This window comes from Sebastes fasciatus, chromosome 17, assembly GCF_043250625.1.
Source record: "Sebastes fasciatus isolate fSebFas1 chromosome 17, fSebFas1.pri, whole genome shotgun sequence".
NCBI lineage: Eukaryota > Metazoa > Chordata > Actinopteri > Perciformes > Sebastidae > Sebastes > Sebastes fasciatus.
In genome coordinates this window covers 6,061,485-6,082,559 of record NC_133811.1, presented here as the reverse complement: position 1 = coordinate 6,082,559, position 21,075 = coordinate 6,061,485, and the positions used below count along the sequence as shown (strand labels likewise).

The 21,075-nt window shown below is 42.1% G+C and overlaps 2 protein-coding genes across 2 annotated transcripts; both read right to left on the bottom strand.

Annotated features, from left to right (window-relative positions):
• Positions 1 to 4,072: 4,072 nt before the first annotated feature.
• On the bottom strand, positions 4,073 to 7,969 carry LOC141754891 (uncharacterized). Its single transcript, XM_074614326.1, has 9 exons — positions 7,794 to 7,969; positions 7,557 to 7,685; positions 7,320 to 7,448; positions 7,086 to 7,211; positions 5,982 to 6,605; positions 5,489 to 5,854; positions 5,105 to 5,344; positions 4,651 to 4,977; positions 4,073 to 4,269 (listed from the first exon to the last, which is right to left on the bottom strand). Exons 1-9 carry the CDS (start codon positions 7,858 to 7,860, stop codon positions 4,088 to 4,090), a joined length of 2,190 nt encoding a protein of 729 aa, XP_074470427.1. The 5' UTR covers positions 7,861 to 7,969; the 3' UTR covers positions 4,073 to 4,087.
• A 5,873-nt stretch (positions 7,970 to 13,842) lies between these two features.
• Positions 13,843 to 21,075, bottom strand: LOC141754890 (uncharacterized). Its single transcript, XM_074614324.1, has 14 exons — positions 20,903 to 21,075; positions 20,666 to 20,794; positions 20,429 to 20,557; positions 20,195 to 20,320; positions 18,995 to 19,714; positions 18,502 to 18,867; positions 18,118 to 18,357; positions 17,664 to 17,990; positions 17,188 to 17,282; positions 16,159 to 16,200; positions 15,730 to 15,945; positions 15,464 to 15,641; positions 15,164 to 15,343; positions 13,843 to 15,073 (listed from the first exon to the last, which is right to left on the bottom strand). Exons 1-14 carry the CDS (start codon positions 20,967 to 20,969, stop codon positions 14,982 to 14,984), a joined length of 2,907 nt encoding a protein of 968 aa, XP_074470425.1. The 5' UTR covers positions 20,970 to 21,075; the 3' UTR covers positions 13,843 to 14,981.

The following is a 21,075-nucleotide window of genomic DNA, read 5'->3' as shown; positions in this document are numbered from 1 at the left end:
GATAAACTTTGACAAAGTTAAAATTTCAACGCGTTAGGGGGCGCTATAGAGCCGGCTAAACACACTGAGCCTAATGGCTATACAGTTACATAAAGTTCACAGGTGTCTATCATTTTGCCAAATTTCATGAGTTTTCGAGTACCTAAAGGTATGTTCAAAATCTAAAAGACATAAGGGGGCGCTAGAGAGCCAACATGCCACGCCCAAGCAAAATTTCACCACTAAAATAAAGTAATTACTAGTTTGGATGTGCGTGTTAAGTTTCATAAATTTTTGTGCATCATAAAGTCTTCAAATATGCGTTCGTAAATTTTTAAAAAACGCAGGAAGTCCAACATGGCTTCCTGTTTGCCGAAAAAATCTCAAAATCATTTTATCCAGGTATGAGGGCGTGAGCAATGACATACTTGAATTTCGTACATTACAAACAATTTACATATGTATGTTCCCAATCAATAATCAGTGATCACAGGTTTGGTTTAGTTTCAGCCAGTATTTCACATATATTTCATTTATATGTAATACATATAAACAGATACACAAAATGACATATAGTCGTTATGATTTTAATCCGTAACAGGTTTGTTTTTGTATGTGTTTCATCACTAAATGTCGTTGCTGAAACATTTCAATAACCTTTGCACTTGAAGAAGTTCACCTTCAGAGAAAAAAGGCTTCGGGCCTGAATGTAGGATCTCCTACTTGTTTTATGTCTTTTCTCCAATCATCGTCTATATTTTTATATTTATCCTTTGAGAAAGGAAATATCAATGTGCCACCACATTTTGTCATAATAGTTATCATTCCTTAAGGAAAATATTTTTGCACAAGAAATGGTTGGATGATTTTTAATTGTGTGTAATCGATTTCTAATCCATGTGAGTTTTTTGAGTCTGTGTGATCTTACATTTTAGTTTTTATACATTTTTATTTGACATTTTTTTTTATTGTTTAACAGATTGTTTTTCCTCCTATTGTTATTCACAAATCTTCTGAATCTCATGGCAGATTGCGAGCAATATTTCACTTTGACGGAACATTTCCGAGTACCGGCCCAGACCGAAATCAGTGTACATATCTGTGCTGAGTCACGACTGAATGGAAAAAATGCTACCCAACACCGCGGTACTTCAGCTGTCATGAAAATCAATCTGTAAATGACCATGTAAACTTTGACTTCATACAAGAAAACAAAAACAAAAAAAAACTTATTAATAATGGAAATGAAGTTGTTGAGTCCAGCTGTTCACCTATTCCAGAAATATTAACATCTGCAGTGCATGCTTCTGCATCAGAGTGCAAGAACTCAGTGTCATATTTTCTTTTCCAAGGTGATATAATTTATGTAAAAATGTTGCTCTATCTGCTATAAAATGGCAGCGATAATTGTTTTATGAATCGTTTCATGTTATGGATTGTTTTATCCGTGGCCATACTGAATCGTGCGACAGATCCCTAACGATGTATGCAAGAAAAGCACTACCATGTTTAAAATAAAGGCCTACTGCACTGTTTTTAAGACAAACGTGAACCAGATTTTTGTTTCTCTTGTCGAACTAATCATAAATATAATCTATAAAATGTTATATGAAATATTACACTCTCCTAGCTCCTTCACAGCTTTCCGCAGGTTTGACCGCGTCATCCCGTGAGCACCACGGAACTATTGGACTACTGCTTTGCTGACAAATCCCCGGCATCCGACCTCCACGGGATAAACCTTTGCTTTCCAGCCAGCCTCTTGGTGTTCCGCCGCCAGCTTTGAGTACTTTAGATGTTTCCTTTCGTGGGCTGCTGTTATGCCCTCTTCTATTACAGTATATTGAAAACCAGTCCTTCATTTGTTATTTATTCTACTGTACCAACTCTTGTTAACAAGCTTTCTATCATTCTTTGTGGCTTCAGGCCTCTCAATAATTTTCCAGCAGTTAGTTTTTGTAAAGACGTGATTGTAAAATAGTCTTTCTGGGTCCCATTTATCACATGACCTGTAGTTCAAACATCAAAGTCACTGCACATCCATCCAAATACTGAATGTTGTGAGCTAGTCCCGCTGATCTTAACTGCAATTTATCATGAACACATGGACAATCTCATGCAATCCAGTACAGCAACCCTTTCTTCAAAAACATTAAGATGTAATAGTACAAATAAATCATTGTGTCAAGAAGTTGTTATGAGGAATGAGGCATTATTTATTTATCAAGCCTTCTTTCTGTGAGGTGACAGTGATCACCACTGCACCTCCACCCTGTAGACATTTTGAATTCACTTCAAGTCATTTTTATTTGTAGCCCCATGTATAAAATAAAACCCCATTATTACACGGCTACGGTCTGTTATTTCTTCATAGCAGACCTTTGCTATGGACGCAGTTCTGATGTCGGACTGTGGAGGACCATTTTTGTCTCAAATTAGTGATTTCTTAAGTAAGTAGCCGTGTAATAAGCGGGATAATGTACAGCTAGCGGGACAACAATGACCGGCTCGCTGTACATTATCCCGTGCACTCTCAACCCAGCTCCAGCTCTCTAAGAAAACGAGGAAAAACTCAGTAAGAAACCTCGGAAAAGGCAATTCAAAGAGAGATCCCCTCTCCACGGACAGCTGGGTGTTTGAAGCATGAACGTAGGCCTATAATCACTATGGCTTGTCGCGGTAGTCCGTGTTACCAGTGTTACACGGTGGTCGGGCACATTACATTACATACCCGCCACCCACACCTGCAGCGGCAGGTTGTCAATAGATAGTCGGACGACCGATGCATCTGCTCCATACAGAGTAGCAGGAGTCAGATTTCACACACACGGGACGGGAGAGAGTTGAAAGACCGAGAGATGGCAGAGGAAAGCAAACACGGTTTAAATTTCAGATTTATACCCAATGCTAAGAGGAGGACGGAGCGGTCACAGCTGGTGTGCGCGGCGGAGCGGCGCCGGGTACACCCCAGCGGCTCCGCAGCAAAAGTTCTACCGGAGAGGCTAGTCACTCAGCCACCTGAAGGTAAAGATCAAAGTAAGCGGCTACACATGATGACCGTCATCTTTTCCTGTAAAATCTCTGGTGTAATCGGTAACACCCATGTTGTCACAAGAAATGTTCCTCCCCGTCACAGCCCTACTAGAGATTGACGCCACCAGCCTCTCGGTCTGATTTCTACTGCTTCAAGAGAGAGTGCAATGGGAGCCACATATGGGGACTACAGCTTCGTTAACCCTGGACGAGGTCCTTCCGTGGTCTTCAGGGATCCATCCGTGGTCCGAGAGGTCCAGTCTGTATCACATCAGACCGGATCCCTCAGGACCACAGCTCACACGAGCCAGGGGTGGTGCTTAAGAGTCTCCAGGGTGGGTCCCTTCGTAGCTATACCTACGAAAAGTAATGCACTGTCATTCGTATATATATCCCACAAAATCAATTTGTATGTAATCCACGTAATTGTGAACCACGAAGTATAAAGAGCGACAACTGCCGCGCAGGGAGGGAACGGGGTCTATGGGTGGGTCAAAAATTACCGGAATTTCCCCAATAGGCCAGTGTTTGTACCCCGCGTGAAACCTGAAGTCAACGTTGATTTGTCATGTAACTTCGCTACTTAAGTTACGCCACTTCCGGAATTATTTTAACCCAAACCGTGTTGTCTAAACCTAACTAAGTAGTTGTGTTGCCTAAACCTAACTAAGTAGTTGTGTTGCCTAAACCTAACTAAGTAGTTGTGTTGCCTAAACCTAACTAAGTATTTGTTTTGTCTAAACCTAACTAAGTAGTTGTGTTATCTAAACCTAACTAAGTAGTTTTGGTGCCTAAACCTAACTAAGTCAATCTTTACCTAAACATAACTAAGTAGTTTTTCTCATGTAACTTCTGTACTTAAATTAAGCCTCTCCCGGTGTTATTTTAACCCAAACAAATTCCAATACCTAACTAAAAAGTTTTGTTGCCTAAACCTACCCAAGTCGATCTTTTCCTAAATCTAACTTTTATTTTGAAAAGACTGGAGCAGAAATTGACACATGCGTCACGTGTTGCTGGACATTCGTAGGAAAGCGCAATGAAAAGTAGGAATAACTTTTTGTAAAATACAGTATCATATGAACCGTTGTATGAGGATACGTTGACTACATACAGAGCGGATACATGAATCATGGATTCTGTGTGTGTGTGTGTAACTTACAGGCAGATGGTCGTCCTTGCGGTGGCCAGCAAAGACTGCTCCGAAGCTTCCTTCACCCAGCATTCCCTCTTCCTCATATTTCGCCTCAAAGTCAGCTGCAGAAACAAAACACAAACACTTTGACTGTACTTGTTCAGAACTTTCTTTCCACTTCTAAACTAACCCCTAATACTACAGTAACAATTACTAATTTAAAATCAAATCCTATTACCAATATGAATCGAAAAGCCAAGACTGAAACTTAGAGGAACGATATGACCTTTTGAGCCAGCAGACGGTTAAGCTTAGCTTAGCATCAAGACTGTGAACAGTCTGATTCTGTCCAAAGGTAACAAGATCTGCCTATCAACATCCACTAGACATTATACAACAGTCTTCCCAGGCTAGTAGTACGCCCCATGAAGAATAAACTAAACTGAATTTACTGATGGAACTCACACTTCATCAATGTTTCACATATTTCTATCTCTACTCACCTCTGTTGTGAAACAGAGTGGCTTCTGGGAAGGTGGTGTCAGAGTCGCTACTGGTGGTCTCAGCGGTGGCCTTAGGGGTGGCCTCAGGGATGGTCTTAGGGATGGATGGAAAAAAGCGATTAAAAAGAAAAGGAAATGGGTTCGAGAGGTAGTGCAGGGGTGCCTGGTACCAGGGGTAGCTGGTGCCCGCACTGGGATTGAGGGACGTTCTTCTCCTGTTCCCGTAGTCTCCTGTGTCCTCAGACTTCCTCTTCCTGCTCTTCTTCTCCTCAGAGTCAGTGCTGGCGGGTATCCATGACACAGTATCCTCAGCGGAGTCAAAGATTTCTAAACACATTATACATGTTAGAAAATAAGCGCTGAAACAGCCTTCCTCATGAAGAGTAAACTCAACTGAATTTACTGATAGAACTCACACTTCATCAATGTTTCACGTATTTCTATCTCTACTCACCTCCGCTGTCTTCTGAGAAGAAGGTGTCAGATCCGTAACTGAAGGAGGTCTCAGGGATGGGCTCAAGGGTGGTTTCAGTGGTGGCCTGGTGGCTGGTGCCCTCACTCGGACGTAGGAACGTTCTTGTCCTCTCCCCGGATGCTTTTGTTTCCTCAGACTTCCTCTTCCTGCCCTTCTTCTCCTCAGATTTGGTGCTGGCGGGTGCCGATTTCCCAGCATCCCCAGTAGGGTAAAAGGTTCCTAAACACATTATACATGTTAGAAAATAAGTGCTGAAACAGTCTTCCTAGGCTAGTAGTATTCCTCACGAAGAGTAAACTCAACTGAATTTACTGATAGAACTCACACTTCATCAATGTTTCACATATTTCTATCTCTACTCACCTCTGCTGTTTTGTGTGGAGGAGGTGTCAAATTCATCACTGGAGGTGGTCTCAGGGATGGTCTCAGGGATGGTCTCAGGGATGGCCTTAGGGGTGGTCTCAGGGATGGTCTCAGGGATGGCCTTAGGGATGGTCTCAGGGATGGATGGAAAAAAGCGATTAAAAAGAGAAGGAAATGGGTTCGAGAGGTAGTGCAGGGGTGCCTGGTACCAGGGGTAGCTGGTGCCCGCACTGGGATTGAGGGACGTTCTTCTCCTGTTCCCGTAGTCTCCTGTGTCCTCAGACTTCCTCTTCCTGCTCTTCTTCTCCTCAGAGTCAGTGCTGGCGGGTATCCATGACACAGTATCCTCATCAGAGTCAAAGATTTCTAAACACATTATACATGTTAGAAAATAAGCGCTGAAACAGCCTTCCTCATGAAGAGTAAACTCAACTGAATTTACTGATAGAACTCACACTTCATCAATGTTTCACGTATTTCTATCTCTACTCACCTCTGCTGTTTTGTGTGGAGGAGGTGTCAAATTCATCACTGGAGGTGGTCTCAGGGATGGTCTCAGGGATGGACTTCCTCTTCCTGCCCTTCTTCTCCTCAGAGTTGGTGCTGATGAAGGTATCAGATCCGGACCTGAAGGAGGTTTCAGGGGTGGCCTCAGGGATGGCGTCAGGGATGGTCTCAGGGATGGTCTCAGGGGTGGACTCAGTGGTGGTATCATTGGTGCCCTGGTAGCTGGTGTCCGTACCGGAACTGAGGGGCGTTTTTCTCCTCTTCCCGTATTCTCCTGTGTCCTCAGACTTCCTCTTCCTGCCCTTCTTCTCCTCAGAGTTGGTGCTGATGAAGGTATCAGATCCGGACCTGAAGGAGGTTTCAGGGGTGGCCTCAGGGATGGCGTCAGGGATGGTCTCAGGGATGGCCTCAGGGGTGGTCTCAGGGGTGGTCTCAGTGGTGTCCTGGTAGCTGGTGCCCTCATTGGGACTCATGAACGTTCTTTTCCTCTTCCCGTATGCTTCTGTGTCCTCGAACCTCCTCTTCCTGCCCTTCTTCTCCTCAGATTTGGAGCTAATGCTGGCGCAGGCGGGTGTCGATGTCCCAGCATCCTCAGCGGAGTTAAAGTTTCCTAAACACATGTTAGAAACTTAGTGCTGAAAACATGTGAAAAGACTGAACTATATAGTACTGAATTGTGGATTTAGACTGCTTTTCACCACTGGAGCCATCCTTAGCATAACCCTTTCCCTAACACTATATAAAAACTAGAGTGGTTCGGCCAGACTTATAACACTTAACACTCATTTTTTCATGATTTTTAAACCAAATTTTTTTATACTTGGTGATATTTTTAAGGCAGATGTTATTAGCACCCAGGTGTATATAGCATGGCAGAGACAAGCCGGACCGACCCAGTCACACTATATACTGTATGTGTATACAGTATGTACTGTTTGTATATTTTTCCTAAACCTGAGCAAGTAGTTTTGTTGCCTAAACCCAACTAAGTCAATCTTTTCCTAAATCTAACCAAGTAGTTGTGTTGCTATTTTTACGTTACCCAGACTTTAAAAAAATAGCCCCTGAGGTTCTTTCTATATCATCTAACCTTGACTTGTCCTGCTAGTCTTGATGGCTCTTTCATGGCTCTCGTCAGACTTTCTCTCGGTGGCCCTCTGGTTTCCACCTGACCTGTTGTCCAGCATGTCCTGGATGGGATCTACTGTCTGACAGACTTAAGGAAGAAGCAGCGTTAGTAATCATTAGCCCAGCAGCTAAATCATATGGATATTAAAGTAAGAGAGACTGCAGTTCTCGTCAGGATTTTGGTATCACTACTTACCCAGATTTCTACTGGAGGACGGACGCTCAGGAGTCCTTACTAATCTTGTTCTTAAATTGTAAGGCATGGCTCTCAAACGGTAATGGTTCACCGTTGAAATGTCCTGGATGGGATCTACTGTCTGACAGACTTAAGGAAGAAGCAGCGTTAGTAATCATTAGCCCAGCAGCTAAATCATATGGATATTAAAGTAAGAGAGACTGCAGTTCTCGTCAGGATTTTGGTATCACTACTTACCCAGATTTCTACTGGAGGACGGACGCTCAGGAGTCCTTACTAATCTTGTTCTTAAATTGTAAGGCATGGCTCTCAAACGGTAATGGTTCACCGTTGAAATGTCCTGGATGGGATCTACTGTCTGACAGACTTAAGGAAGAAGCAGCGTTAGTAATCATTAGCCCAGCAGCTAAATCATATGGATATTAAAGTAAGAGAGACTGCAGTTCTCGTCAGGATTTTGGTATCACTACTTACCCAGATTTCTACTGGAGGACGGACGCTCAGGAGTCCTTACTAATCTTGTTCTTAACTTGTAAGGCATGGCTCTCAAACAGTAATGGTTCACCGTTGAAATGTCGAAGATTCGAAGTTCACCGTTGAAATGTCGAAGACTCGAAGTTCACAGTTGAAATGAGATTGATGAGAGATTCTGGTTGGTATCAAGAGTTTTCTCCGGAATGTTGGCCTCACAATTCCTTTAATACCTCACAATTCCTTTAATACCTCACAATTCCTTTATGACATCACAACTGCTTCATGACCTCACATCTCCTTTATGACATCACAACTGCTTCATGACATCACAACTTCCTCATGACCTCACAACATTCTACTGTTGTACAGTTCTACTCTTAGAATGCATGATGTCAAGTCAAATCTAAACCAATACATGTATTTAAAGGTCCCATATTGTAAAAAGTGAGATTTTCATGTCTTTTATATTATAAAGCAGGGTTAAGTGATAGATAAATACTGTTAAACTATCAAAACGCTCAATATAAGGAGAAATGCACACAGCCCGTATTCAGAAACTGTGCGTTTGAAACAAGCCGTTAGGATTTCTGTCCATTTGTGATGTCACAAATATACAATATTTAGACCATTACATGGTTTTAAACATAAATATTCTAAATGTGTCCCAGTTTATTTCCTGTATCAGTGGATGTGAATAACATCAGCTGACAGGAAGTAAACATGGACCCAAACTGTTGCCTAGCAACGCAATTCCATTGCAATTCCGTTGAAATGCACAAAAACAGTGCGTTTCAGACAGAGGGTAAACACAGGTATATTCAGGCAGACAGTATGAGGAAAATAATTTTTTTTTTTTAACATTACAGCATGTAAACATGTTCTAATAGAAACACAAAACACAAGTATGAACCTGAAAATGAGCATGATATGGGACCTTTAATCAAAAACAAATACTAAAACAACAGCTTCTCGCAGATTAGGATTCTTTTTCATAGCCAAATCCCATAATATGTGTACAAACATTATAACATTGTGATAGTGATTATACACTAATGAAAACATGGTTATGAATATTATTTATTATATATCATTTCTGCAAATAGATCATTAAACATTACGTCCATTAGCTACATACTTCTGCGATGTTATACCTGGTCCTAAAAAAAGAAATAGAATAAATTTCTTATTGTTTTTCTGGCATCTTATTGTTTATATTTCTTTTTATTTGTAAATTATATTATAAATATAATATAATATATAATATTATATTATAAATGATATTATATTTTATTTGTATTATTTCTTTTTATATTTTTTCAATATTATTTTACTTTTTTTCAGACCCTTGAAGTATTTTTTTAATCGTATCTTAATTGTAATAAATATTATTTAATATCTTGACATTATTAATATTTTGGTTGCATAAGTTGTCATCATGTATGCACAAGATTTTATTTAAAACATTAATTAAAAAAAAAAAAAGTGGGACTTCGGGGGCTGTGTATTTTTAAATATTTTTGAATTAATCATATTTAATTTCTTTTACTTTTCATGGACCATTGAAGTCACGAAAGATTATATGTATATTTTTTTATCTTATTATCTTAATTGTAATAAATACTAGAAAATTTCGCAAGAAAAACCATAGGAAGAGGAATAGTAAGACTTCACTAGAAAATTTCGCAAGAAATTTTGACCAGTGTGCCTGGTGCTGGTGCTGGGGGGGGGGGGGGGTCTGAGGACCACAGTGAGGTTTTAAGAAGGTGGATGAAAGGCCCAATAAAGTCCCAAGTCTCGTGACCCGTTAAACTTTTAATGATTTTTCTACGTTAAAGTATGGCGACTCTGTACGGCCCTAAAGAGGAGTGTTTTTTAGCTCTCTTCACATCGATTTGCCACTCATTCCTGTCGAGCAAATAAACAGGACATTTACATGTTTTCATAAAGTTCAACCTTAAAATGCTAATCTGTGAGGCTGAATTGTACAGCTAGCTAGCTAGCTAGCTAAATACACAGTTAACGTGAGACTCACCTCAAACAGAAGTCAGAGAGGCAGAAGGAGACGTGAAGACGGTATTTAAGTGAAGGCCACAAAACAAAGAGCCAATGAGAGTTCTTTAATTTGAGAGGTGTCATCAGATTCGTCAGGTTGGTTGCTGGGGTCCCCCTGACCCTTAGCAACAGGTTACACATTGGTTCATGTGTAACCAATGTGGCATTAGTCTGCCCAATGAAAGTGAGTTTACATTTGAAATCAAAACAACATACATTTACATTAACACTGCTCTATGACTAAAGGAGTCACCCCAAGTGGTTAGCCATCTACTGGCGGGAAACATCATCAGCCCCCCTGACCCCTAGCAACAGCTGACACACTAGTTCATATTCTGCCCAATGAAAGTGAGTTTACATTTGAAATCAAAACAACGTACATTTACATTAACACTGCTCCTTCGCTCCTCCTATAACTGTAGGCCTGTACGCTACTGTAGGCCTACTACTGTAATGTTTAAATTATAATGTTTAAATGTTATAAGCGGAGCTTCGCTCCTCCTATAACTGTAGGCCTGTACGCTACTGTAGGACTATACACAGTTATAGGAGGAGCTTTGCTCCTCCTATAACTGTGTATATAATGCATGTATATAATGTTTAAATCTATATTATAATGTTTAAATTATAATGTTTAAATGTTATAAAAAAAGCCTTATTAGCAAATAAGCCCACAGTTATAACTGTGGGCTTATTTGCTAATAAGAGTTACATAGTTAAAATGTGTGTGTGTGTGTGTGTGTGTGTGTGTGTGTGTGTGTGTTAGTCAGCCTGCTCTGATTGGCTAATGTGAATCAGCTGTCTAGCAGCAATCTGAAGTTGCCGTGGTGATTGGCAACTGCTGCAGTGGGGCAGTTTATAATAGGAGTTAACCAGAGACGTACATGTCATAAAAGTGCTTCTACGACAGAAACCGTGACTCCTATCGCTTAGATTGTTCATGAGACCAGGTAGGAGTCTCTGATGAACAAATGGTGCGACATTTGGGTCTGTAGTTTCAAAAATGTGACCTCGGCGGCAGTTTCGAAAAGTAGTAAATTGAATTTACCCTAAGGCTCTACGACAAGCGGTTCACGAGTTATGAAGGGGGGCGTGGCTAATGTGTAGGGGGCGGGGATAAAGACACCAACTTAACAGGCACTCTCTGCTGAGTGATATAACACCTCCCACAAGACTCTACGACAAACGGTTCATGAGTTGTGTAGGGGGCGTGGCTATGACTATATTTTTGTATTTACATATAATCAGGACTGGACCCTTATCATACCTGAGAAATTTGGGGCAGATCGAACTATGTACAGTTGAGTTAGGGTTAACCCACTCTCTGCTGAGTGATATGACACATCCCACAAGGCTCTACTATAAACGGTTCATGAGATATGAAAGGGGGCGGGGCTAACGTCTTTGGGCGGGGCTATGAGTATATTTTTTCATATACATGTCATCAGTACTGGAGCACCATCATACCTGAGAGATTTGGGGCAGATCGGACTATGTAAAGTTGAGTTACAATAACTGCCTGTTTCATGGCGAATGGCTCAAAATGGCCGCCACGCCACGGTCGGGTCGTTAAGTGAACACTCACCATTTTTGATACCGTTTCATCCTCAAGGTCTTAAGATGGTCCTGACCAAATTTCAACTCGATCTGATCAAATCTGTAGGAGGAGTTCGTTAAAGTACATGGCCTATAAAACGCGAAAATTGGGAAAATCGTACATAAAATCCAATATGGCCGACTTCTGGGTGGGCGGGGCTAATGAAACCCAATGAGGAATATGTTTCAAATGATGAGTGGGATATGCATACCAAATTTCATGAATATCGGATAAACTTTGACAAAGTTAAAATTTCAACGCGTTAGGGGGCGCTATAGAGCCGGCTAAACACACTGAGCCTAATGGCTATACAGTTACATAAAGTTCACAGGTGTCTATCATTTTGCCAAATTTCATGAGTTTTCGAGTACCTAAAGGTATGTTCAAAATCTAAAAGACATAAGGGGGCGCTAGAGAGCCAACATGCCACGCCCAAGCAAAATTTCACCACTAAAATAAAGTAATTACTAGTTTGGATGTGCGTGTTAAGTTTCATAAATTTTTGTGCATCATAAAGTCTTCAAATATGCGTTCGTAAATTTTTAAAAAACGCAGGAAGTCCAACATGGCTTCCTGTTTGCCGAAAAAATCTCAAAATCATTTTATCCAGGTATGAGGGCGTGAGCAATGACATACTTGAATTTCGTACATTACAAACAATTTACATATGTATGTTCCCAATCAATAATCAGTGATCACAGGTTTGGTTTAGTTTCAGCCAGTATTTCACATATATTTCATTTATATGTAATACATATAAACAGATACACAAAATGACATATAGTCGTTATGATTTTAATCCGTAACAGGTTTGTTTTTGTATGTGTTTCATCACTAAATGTCGTTGCTGAAACATTTCAATAACCTTTGCACTTGAAGAAGTTCACCTTCAGAGAAAAAAGGCTTCGGGCCTGAATGTAGGATCTCCTACTTGTTTTATGTCTTTTCTCCAATCATCGTCTATATTTTTATATTTATCCTTTGAGAAAGGAAATATCAATGTGCCACCACATTTTGTCATAATAGTTATCATTCCTTAAGGAAAATATTTTTGCACAAGAAATGGTTGGATGATTTTTAATTGTGTGTAATCGATTTCTAATCCATGTGAGTTTTTTGAGTCTGTGTGATCTTACATTTTAGTTTTTATACATTTTTATTTGACATTTTTTTTTATTGTTTAACAGATTGTTTTTCCTCCTATTGTTATTCACAAATCTTCTGAATCTCATGGCAGATTGCGAGCAATATTTCACTTTGACGGAACATTTCCGAGTACCGGCCCAGACCGAAATCAGTGTACATATCTGTGCTGAGTCACGACTGAATGGAAAAAATGCTACCCAACACCGCGGTACTTCAGCTGTCATGAAAATCAATCTGTAAATGACCATGTAAACTTTGACTTCATACAAGAAAACAAAAACAAAAAAAAACTTATTAATAATGGAAATGAAGTTGTTGAGTCCAGCTGTTCACCTATTCCAGAAATATTAACATCTGCAGTGCATGCTTCTGCATCAGAGTGCAAGAACTCAGTGTCATATTTTCTTTTCCAAGGTGATATAATTTATGTAAAAATGTTGCTCTATCTGCTATAAAATGGCAGCGATAATTGTTTTATGAATCGTTTCATGTTATGGATTGTTTTATCCGTGGCCATACTGAATCGTGCGACAGATCCCTAACGATGTATGCAAGAAAAGCACTACCATGTTTAAAATAAAGGCCTACTGCACTGTTTTTAAGACAAACGTGAACCAGATTTTTGTTTCTCTTGTCGAACTAATCATAAATATAATCTATAAAATGTTATATGAAATATTACACTCTCCTAGCTCCTTCACAGCTTTCCGCAGGTTTGACCGCGTCATCCCGTGAGCACCACGGAACTATTGGACTACTGCTTTGCTGACAAATCCCCGGCATCCGACCTCCACGGGATAAACCTTTGCTTTCCAGCCAGCCTCTTGGTGTTCCGCCGCCAGCTTTGAGTACTTTAGATGTTTCCTTTCGTGGGCTGCTGTTATGCCCTCTTCTATTACAGTATATTGAAAACCAGTCCTTCATTTGTTATTTATTCTACTGTACCAACTCTTGTTAACAAGCTTTCTATCATTCTTTGTGGCTTCAGGCCTCTCAATAATTTTCCAGCAGTTAGTTTTTGTAAAGACGTGATTGTAAAATAGTCTTTCTGGGTCCCATTTATCACATGACCTGTAGTTCAAACATCAAAGTCACTGCACATCCATCCAAATACTGAATGTTGTGAGCTAGTCCCGCTGATCTTAACTGCAATTTATCATGAACACATGGACAATCTCATGCAATCCAGTACAGCAACCCTTTCTTCAAAAACATTAAGATGTAATAGTACAAATAAATCATTGTGTCAAGAAGTTGTTATGAGGAATGAGGCATTATTTATTTATCAAGCCTTCTTTCTGTGAGGTGACAGTGATCACCACTGCACCTCCACCCTGTAGACATTTTGAATTCACTTCAAGTCATTTTTATTTGTAGCCCCATGTATAAAATAAAACCCCATTATTACACGGCTACGGTCTGTTATTTCTTCATAGCAGACCTTTGCTATGGACGCAGTTCTGATGTCGGACTGTGGAGGACCATTTTTGTCTCAAATTAGTGATTTCTTAAGTAAGTAGCCGTGTAATAAGCGGGATAATGTACAGCTAGTGGGACAACAATGACCGGCTCGCTGTACATTATCCCGTGCACTCTCAACCCAGCTCCAGCTCTCTAAGAAAACGAGGAAAAACTCAGTAAGAAACCTCGGAAAAGGCAATTCAAAGAGAGATCCCCTCTCCACGGACAGCTGGGTGTTTGAAGCATGAACGTAGGCCTATAATCACTATGGCTTGTCGCGGTAGTCCGTGTTACCAGTGTTACACGGTGGTCGGGCACATTACATTACATACCCGCCACCCACACCTGCAGCGGCAGGTTGTCAATAGATAGTCGGACGACCGATGCATCTGCTCCATACAGAGTAGCAGGAGTCAGATTTCACACACACGGGACGGGAGAGAGTTGAAAGACCGAGAGATGGCAGAGGAAAGCAAACACGGTTTAAATTTCAGATTTATACCCAATGCTAAGAGGAGGACGGAGCGGTCACAGCTGGTGTGCGCGGCGGAGCGGCGCCGGGTACACCCCAGCGGCTCCGCAGCAAAAGTTCTACCGGAGAGGCTAGTCACTCAGCCACCTGAAGGTAAAGATCAAAGTAAGCGGCTACACATGATGACCGTCATCTTTTCCTGTAAAATCTCTGGTGTAATCGGTAACACCCATGTTGTCACAAGAAATGTTCCTCCCCGTCACAGCCCTACTAGAGATTGACGCCACCAGCCTCTCGGTCTGATTTCTACTGCTTCAAGAGAGAGTGCAATGGGAGCCACATATGGGGACTACAGCTTCGTTAACCCTGGACGAGGTCCTTCCGTGGTCTTCAGGGATCCATCCGTGGTCCGAGAGGTCCAGTCTGTATCACATCAGACCGGATCCCTCAGGACCACAGCTCACACGAGCCAGGGGTGGTGCTTAAGAGTCTCCAGGGTGGGTCGGGCCTCTGGGCTCTTGTCCATACAGCGTGCTATAAAATCTTGGCAATCTGGACAGACCAACAGGAATCATGTTTAAATACAAATGCTGTACTCTTTGTGTGTTTATGTGTGTGCTTGTATTCTACTGCATGTCTTACTGTAGGAAAGAGTGTCACGGATGTCAGGGACTGCATTGATGATGTCATGTGGGGTAAGGAAGGGGGTCACCCCATCATGCAGCATCTCAAACAGCACCGCACCGAGCTGCCACACAGTGGTAGCTTCAGGCGTGGACCACCCACGCCGGATATACTCAGGAGTAGTGTATAACAGGGTACCTACAATACATACAGCCACACAGAGACAAAGGTTAATGGATGAGGGACGGGAGTACAGGACAGAGACGGCAAAGATGCTGGGTTGTTTCAGAGAACAGGACCATAAGAACGACAGCCTACCTTCATTTTCAGTGTACCTCTCCTCTGTCAGAAATTCGCCAGAGCCAAAGTCAATGATCCAGACACGTGGGACATCAGAACCGGTTTCGATGAGGATGTTTTCCATCTTGATGTCCCTGTGGAAAACTTCTCCGGAGTGGACCTCTTGGAGACCTTCCACCAGTTGTTTTGTTATGATCTGGGGGAGAAAGAAAGAGACATGAAGACTGTGTGACACGGTTGGCGTGGACACACATACAGAAACACACATGTCATCAACTGCTTACCCGGCCCATGTCCTCCTGTATTGATGACTGTGTGGACGCCAAATAGTCATAGAGATCCATGCAGGGTACGGGTCTCTCTAGGACGAGAATCAGCTCATTGTCCAGATTGTACCAGTCCAGCAGGCCCACCACGGCACTGGTTCCTGCTCCTGCTGGATTGAGGTGCAGCAGCAGCGCCACCTCTGTAGGGAGATCTGTAACTTCCCCATCCAAATCCTAAAGATATGGAGTGAAAGAGAAAGCAAATAATGAAACCTTAATATACACATGTATACAAAAGTTAACAGTATTTTAACTGTTAGATTGTATGAGGTACAAGAGGAACATGTTCCCTTTGTACTCAGAATAAAAATAACTAAAAATAAATGTTACTCAAATGATTTAAATAATGTAGAGTGTTGGTATTAGGATGAAAAACAAATCTCTTACCACTGTTGTGTAAAGAAACTCGCGGATACGCTTTATGGCCACCTACGGGACAGAAACAGACATTTGGTCAGCTTATACTACATGAGGCTGTTCTCATACGCCCTTCGTAGCTATACCTACGAAAAGTAATGCACTGTCATTCGTATATATATCCCACAAAATCAATTTGTATGTAATCCACGTAATTGTGAACCACGAAGTATAAAGAGCGACAACTGCCGCGCAGGGAGGGAACGGGGTCTGTGGGTGGGTCAAAAATTACCGGAATTTCCCCAATAGGCCGGTGTTTGTACCCCGCGTGAAACCTGAAGTCAACGTTGATTTGTCATGTAACTTCGCTACTTAAGTTACGCCACTTCCGGAATTATTTTAACCCAAACCGTGTTGTCTAAACCTAACTAAGTAGTTGTGTTGCCTAAACCTAACTAAGTAGTTGTGTTGCCTAAACCTAACTAAGTAGTTGTGTTGCCTAAACCTAACTAAGTAGTTGTTTTGTCTAAACCTAACTAAGTAGTTGTGTTGCCTAAACCTAACTAAGTAGTTGTGTTGCCTAAACCTAACTAAGTAGTTGTGTTGCCTAAACCTAACTAAGTATTTGTTTTGTCTAAACCTAACTAAGTAGTTGTGTTATCTAAACCTAACTAAGTAGTTTTGGTGCCTAAACCTAACTAAGTCGATCTTTACCTAAACATAACTAAGTAGTTTTTCTCATGTAACTTCTGTACTTAAATTAAGCCTCTCCCGGTGTTATTTTAACCCAAACAAATTCCAATACCTAACTAAAAAGTTTTGTTGCCTAAACCTACCCAAGTCGATCTTTTCCTAAATCTAACTTTTATTTTGAAAAGACTGGAGCAGAAATTGACACATGCGTCACGTGTTGCTGGACATTCGTAGGAAAGCGCAATGAAAAGTAGGAATAACTTTTTGTAAAATACAGTATCATATGAACCGTTGTATGAGGATACGTTGACTACATACAGAGCGGATACATGAATCATGGATTCTGTGTGTGTGTGTGTAACTTACAGGCAGATGGTCGTCCTTGCGGTGGCCAGCAAAGACTGCTCCGAAGCTTCCTTCACCCAGCATTCCCTCTTCCTCATATTTCGCCTCAAAGTCAGCTGCAGAAACAAAACACAAACACTTTGACTGTACTTGTTCAGAACTTTCTTTCCACTTCTAAACTAACCCCTAATACTACAGTAACAATTACTAATTTAAAATCAAATCCTATTACCAATATGAATCGAAAAGCCAAGACTGAAACTTAGAGGAACGATATGACCTTTTGAGCCAGCAGACGGTTAAGCTTAGCTTAGCATCAAGACTGTGAACAGTCTGATTCTGTCCAAAGGTAACAAGATCTGCCTATCAACATCCACTAGACATTATACAACAGTCTTCCCAGGCTAGTAGTACGCCCCATGAAGAATAAACTAAACTGAATTTACTGATGGAACTCACACTTCATCAATGTTTCACGTATTTCTATCTCTACTCACCTCTGTTGTGAAACAGAGTGGCTTCTGGGAAGGTGGTGTCAGAGTCGCTACTGGTGGTCTCAGCGGTGGCCTTAGGGGTGGCCTCAGGGATGGTCTTAGGGATGGATGGAAAAAAGCGATTAAAAAGAAAAGGAAATGGGTTCGAGAGGTAGTGCAGGGGTGCCTGGTACCAGGGGTAGCTGGTGCCCGCACTGGGATTGAGGGACGTTCTTCTCCTGTTCCCGTAGTCTCCTGTGTCCTCAGACTTCCTCTTCCTGCTCTTCTTCTCCTCAGAGTCAGTGCTGGCGGGTATCCATGACACAGTATCCTCAGCGGAGTCAAAGATTTCTAAACACATTATACATGTTAGAAAATAAGCGCTGAAACAGCCTTCCTCATGAAGAGTAAACTCAACTGAATTTACTGATAGAACTCACACTTCATCAATGTTTCACGTATTTCTATCTCTACTCACCTCCGCTGTCTTCTGAGAAGAAGGTGTCAGATCCGTAACTGAAGGAGGTCTCAGGGATGGGCTCAAGGGTGGTTTCAGTGGTGGCCTGGTGGCTGGTGCCCTCACTCGGACGTAGGAACGTTCTTGTCCTCTCCCCGGATGCTTTTGTTTCCTCAGACTTCCTCTTCCTGCCCTTCTTCTCCTCAGATTTGGTGCTGGCGGGTGCCGATTTCCCAGCATCCCCAGTAGGGTAAAAGGTTCCTAAACACATTATACATGTTAGAAAATAAGTGCTGAAACAGTCTTCCTAGGCTAGTAGTATTCCTCACGAAGAGTAAACTCAACTGAATTTACTGATAGAACTCACACTTCATCAATGTTTCACATATTTCTATCTCTACTCACCTCTGCTGTTTTGTGTGGAGGAGGTGTCAAATTCATCACTGGAGGTGGTCTCAGGGATGGTCTCAGGGATGGTCTCAGGGATGGCCTTAGGGGTGGTCTCAGGGATGGTCTCAGGGATGGCCTTAGGGATGGTCTCAGGGATGGATGGAAAAAAGCGATTAAAAAGAGAAGGAAATGGGTTCGAGAGGTAGTGCAGGGGTGCCTGGTACCAGGGGTAGCTGGTGCCCGCACTGGGATTGAGGGACGTTCTTCTCCTGTTCCCGTAGTCTCCTGTGTCCTCAGACTTCCTCTTCCTGCTCTTCTTCTCCTCAGAGTCAGTGCTGGCGGGTATCCATGACACAGTATCCTCATCAGAGTCAAAGATTTCTAAACACATTATACATGTTAGAAAATAAGCGCTGAAACAGCCTTCCTCATGAAGAGTAAACTCAACTGAATTTACTGATAGAACTCACACTTCATCAATGTTTCACATATTTCTATCTCTACTCACCTCTGCTGTTTTGTGTGGAGGAGGTGTCAAATTCATCACTGGAGGTGGTCTCAGGGATGGTCTCAGGGGTGGACTCAGTGGTGGTATCATTGGTGCCCTGGTAGCTGGTGTCCGTACCGGAACTGAGGGGCGTTTTTCTCCTCTTCCCGTATTCTCCTGTGTCCTCAGACTTCCTCTTCCTGCCCTTCTTCTCCTCAGAGTTGGTGCTGATGAAGGTATCAGATCCGGACCTGAAGGAGGTTTCAGGGGTGGCCTCAGGGATGGCGTCAGGGATGGTCTCAGGGATGGTCTCAGGGGTGGACTCAGTGGTGGTATCATTGGTGCCCTGGTAGCTGGTGTCCGTACCGGAACTGAGGGGCGTTTTTCTCCTCTTCCCGTATTCTCCTGTGTCCTCAGACTTCCTCTTCCTGCCCTTCTTCTCCTCAGAGTTGGTGCTGATGAAGGTATCAGATCCGGACCTGAAGGAGGTTTCAGGGGTGGCCTCAGGGATGGCGTCAGGGATGGTCTCAGGGATGGCCTCAGGGGTGGTCTCAGGGGTGGTCTCAGTGGTGTCCTGGTAGCTGGTGCCCTCATTGGGACTCATGAACGTTCTTTTCCTCTTCCCGTATGCTTCTGTGTCCTCGAACCTCCTCTTCCTGCCCTTCTTCTCCTCAGATTTGGAGCTAATGCTGGCGCAGGCGGGTGTCGATGTCCCAGCATCCTCAGCGGAGTTAAAGTTTCCTAAACACATGTTAGAAACTTAGTGCTGAAAACATGTGAAAAGACTGAACTATATAGTACTGAATTGTGGATTTAGACTGCTTTTCACCACTGGAGCCATCCTTAGCATAACCCTTTCCCTAACACTATATAAAAACTAGAGTGGTTCGGCCAGACTTATAACACTTAACACTCATTTTTTCATGATTTTTAAACCAAATTTTTTTATACTTGGTGATATTTTTAAGGCAGATGTTATTAGCACCCAGGTGTATATAGCATGGCAGAGACAAGCCGGACCGACCCAGTCACACTATATACTGTATGTGTATACAGTATGTACTGTTTGTATATTTTTCCTAAACCTGAGCAAGTAGTTTTGTTGCCTAAACCCAACTAAGTCAATCTTTTCCTAAATCTAACCAAGTAGTTGTGTTGCTATTTTTACGTTACCCAGACTTTAAAAAAATAGCCCCTGAGGTTCTTTCTATATCATCTAACCTTGACTTGTCCTGCTAGTCTTGATGGCTCTTTCATGGCTCTCGTCAGACTTTCTCTCGGTGGCCCTCTGGTTTCCACCTGACCTGTTGTCCAGCATGTCCTGGATGGGATCTACTGTCTGACAGACTTAAGGAAGAAGCAGCGTTAGTAATCATTAGCCCAGCAGCTAAATCATATGGATATTAAAGTAAGAGAGACTGCAGTTCTCGTCAGGATTTTGGTATCACTACTTACCCAGATTTCTACTGGAGGACGGACGCTCAGGAGTCCTTACTAATCTTGTTCTTAAATTGTAAGGCATGGCTCTCAAACGGTAATGGTTCACCGTTGAAATGTCCTGGATGGGATCTACTGTCTGACAGACTTAAGGAAGAAGCAGCGTTAGTAATCATTAGCCCAGCAGCTAAATCATATGGATATTAAAGTAAGAGAGACTGCAGTTCTCGTCAGGATTTTGGTATCACTACTTACCCAGATTTCTACTGGAGGACGGACGCTCAGGAGTCCTTACTAATCTTGTTCTTAAATTGTAAGGCATGGCTCTCAAACGGTAATGGTTCACCGTTGAAATGTCCTGGATGGGATCTACTGTCTGACAGACTTAAGGAAGAAGCAGCGTTAGTAATCATTAGCCCAGCAGCTAAATCATATGGATATTAAAGTAAGAGAGACTGCAGTTCTCGTCAGGATTTTGGTATCACTACTTACCCAGATTTCTACTGGAGGACGGACGCTCAGGAGTCCTTACTAATCTTGTTCTTAACTTGTAAGGCATGGCTCTCAAACAGTAATGGTTCACCGTTGAAATGTCGAAGATTCGAAGTTCACCGTTGAAATGTCGAAGACTCGAAGTTCACAGTTGAAATGAGATTGATGAGAGA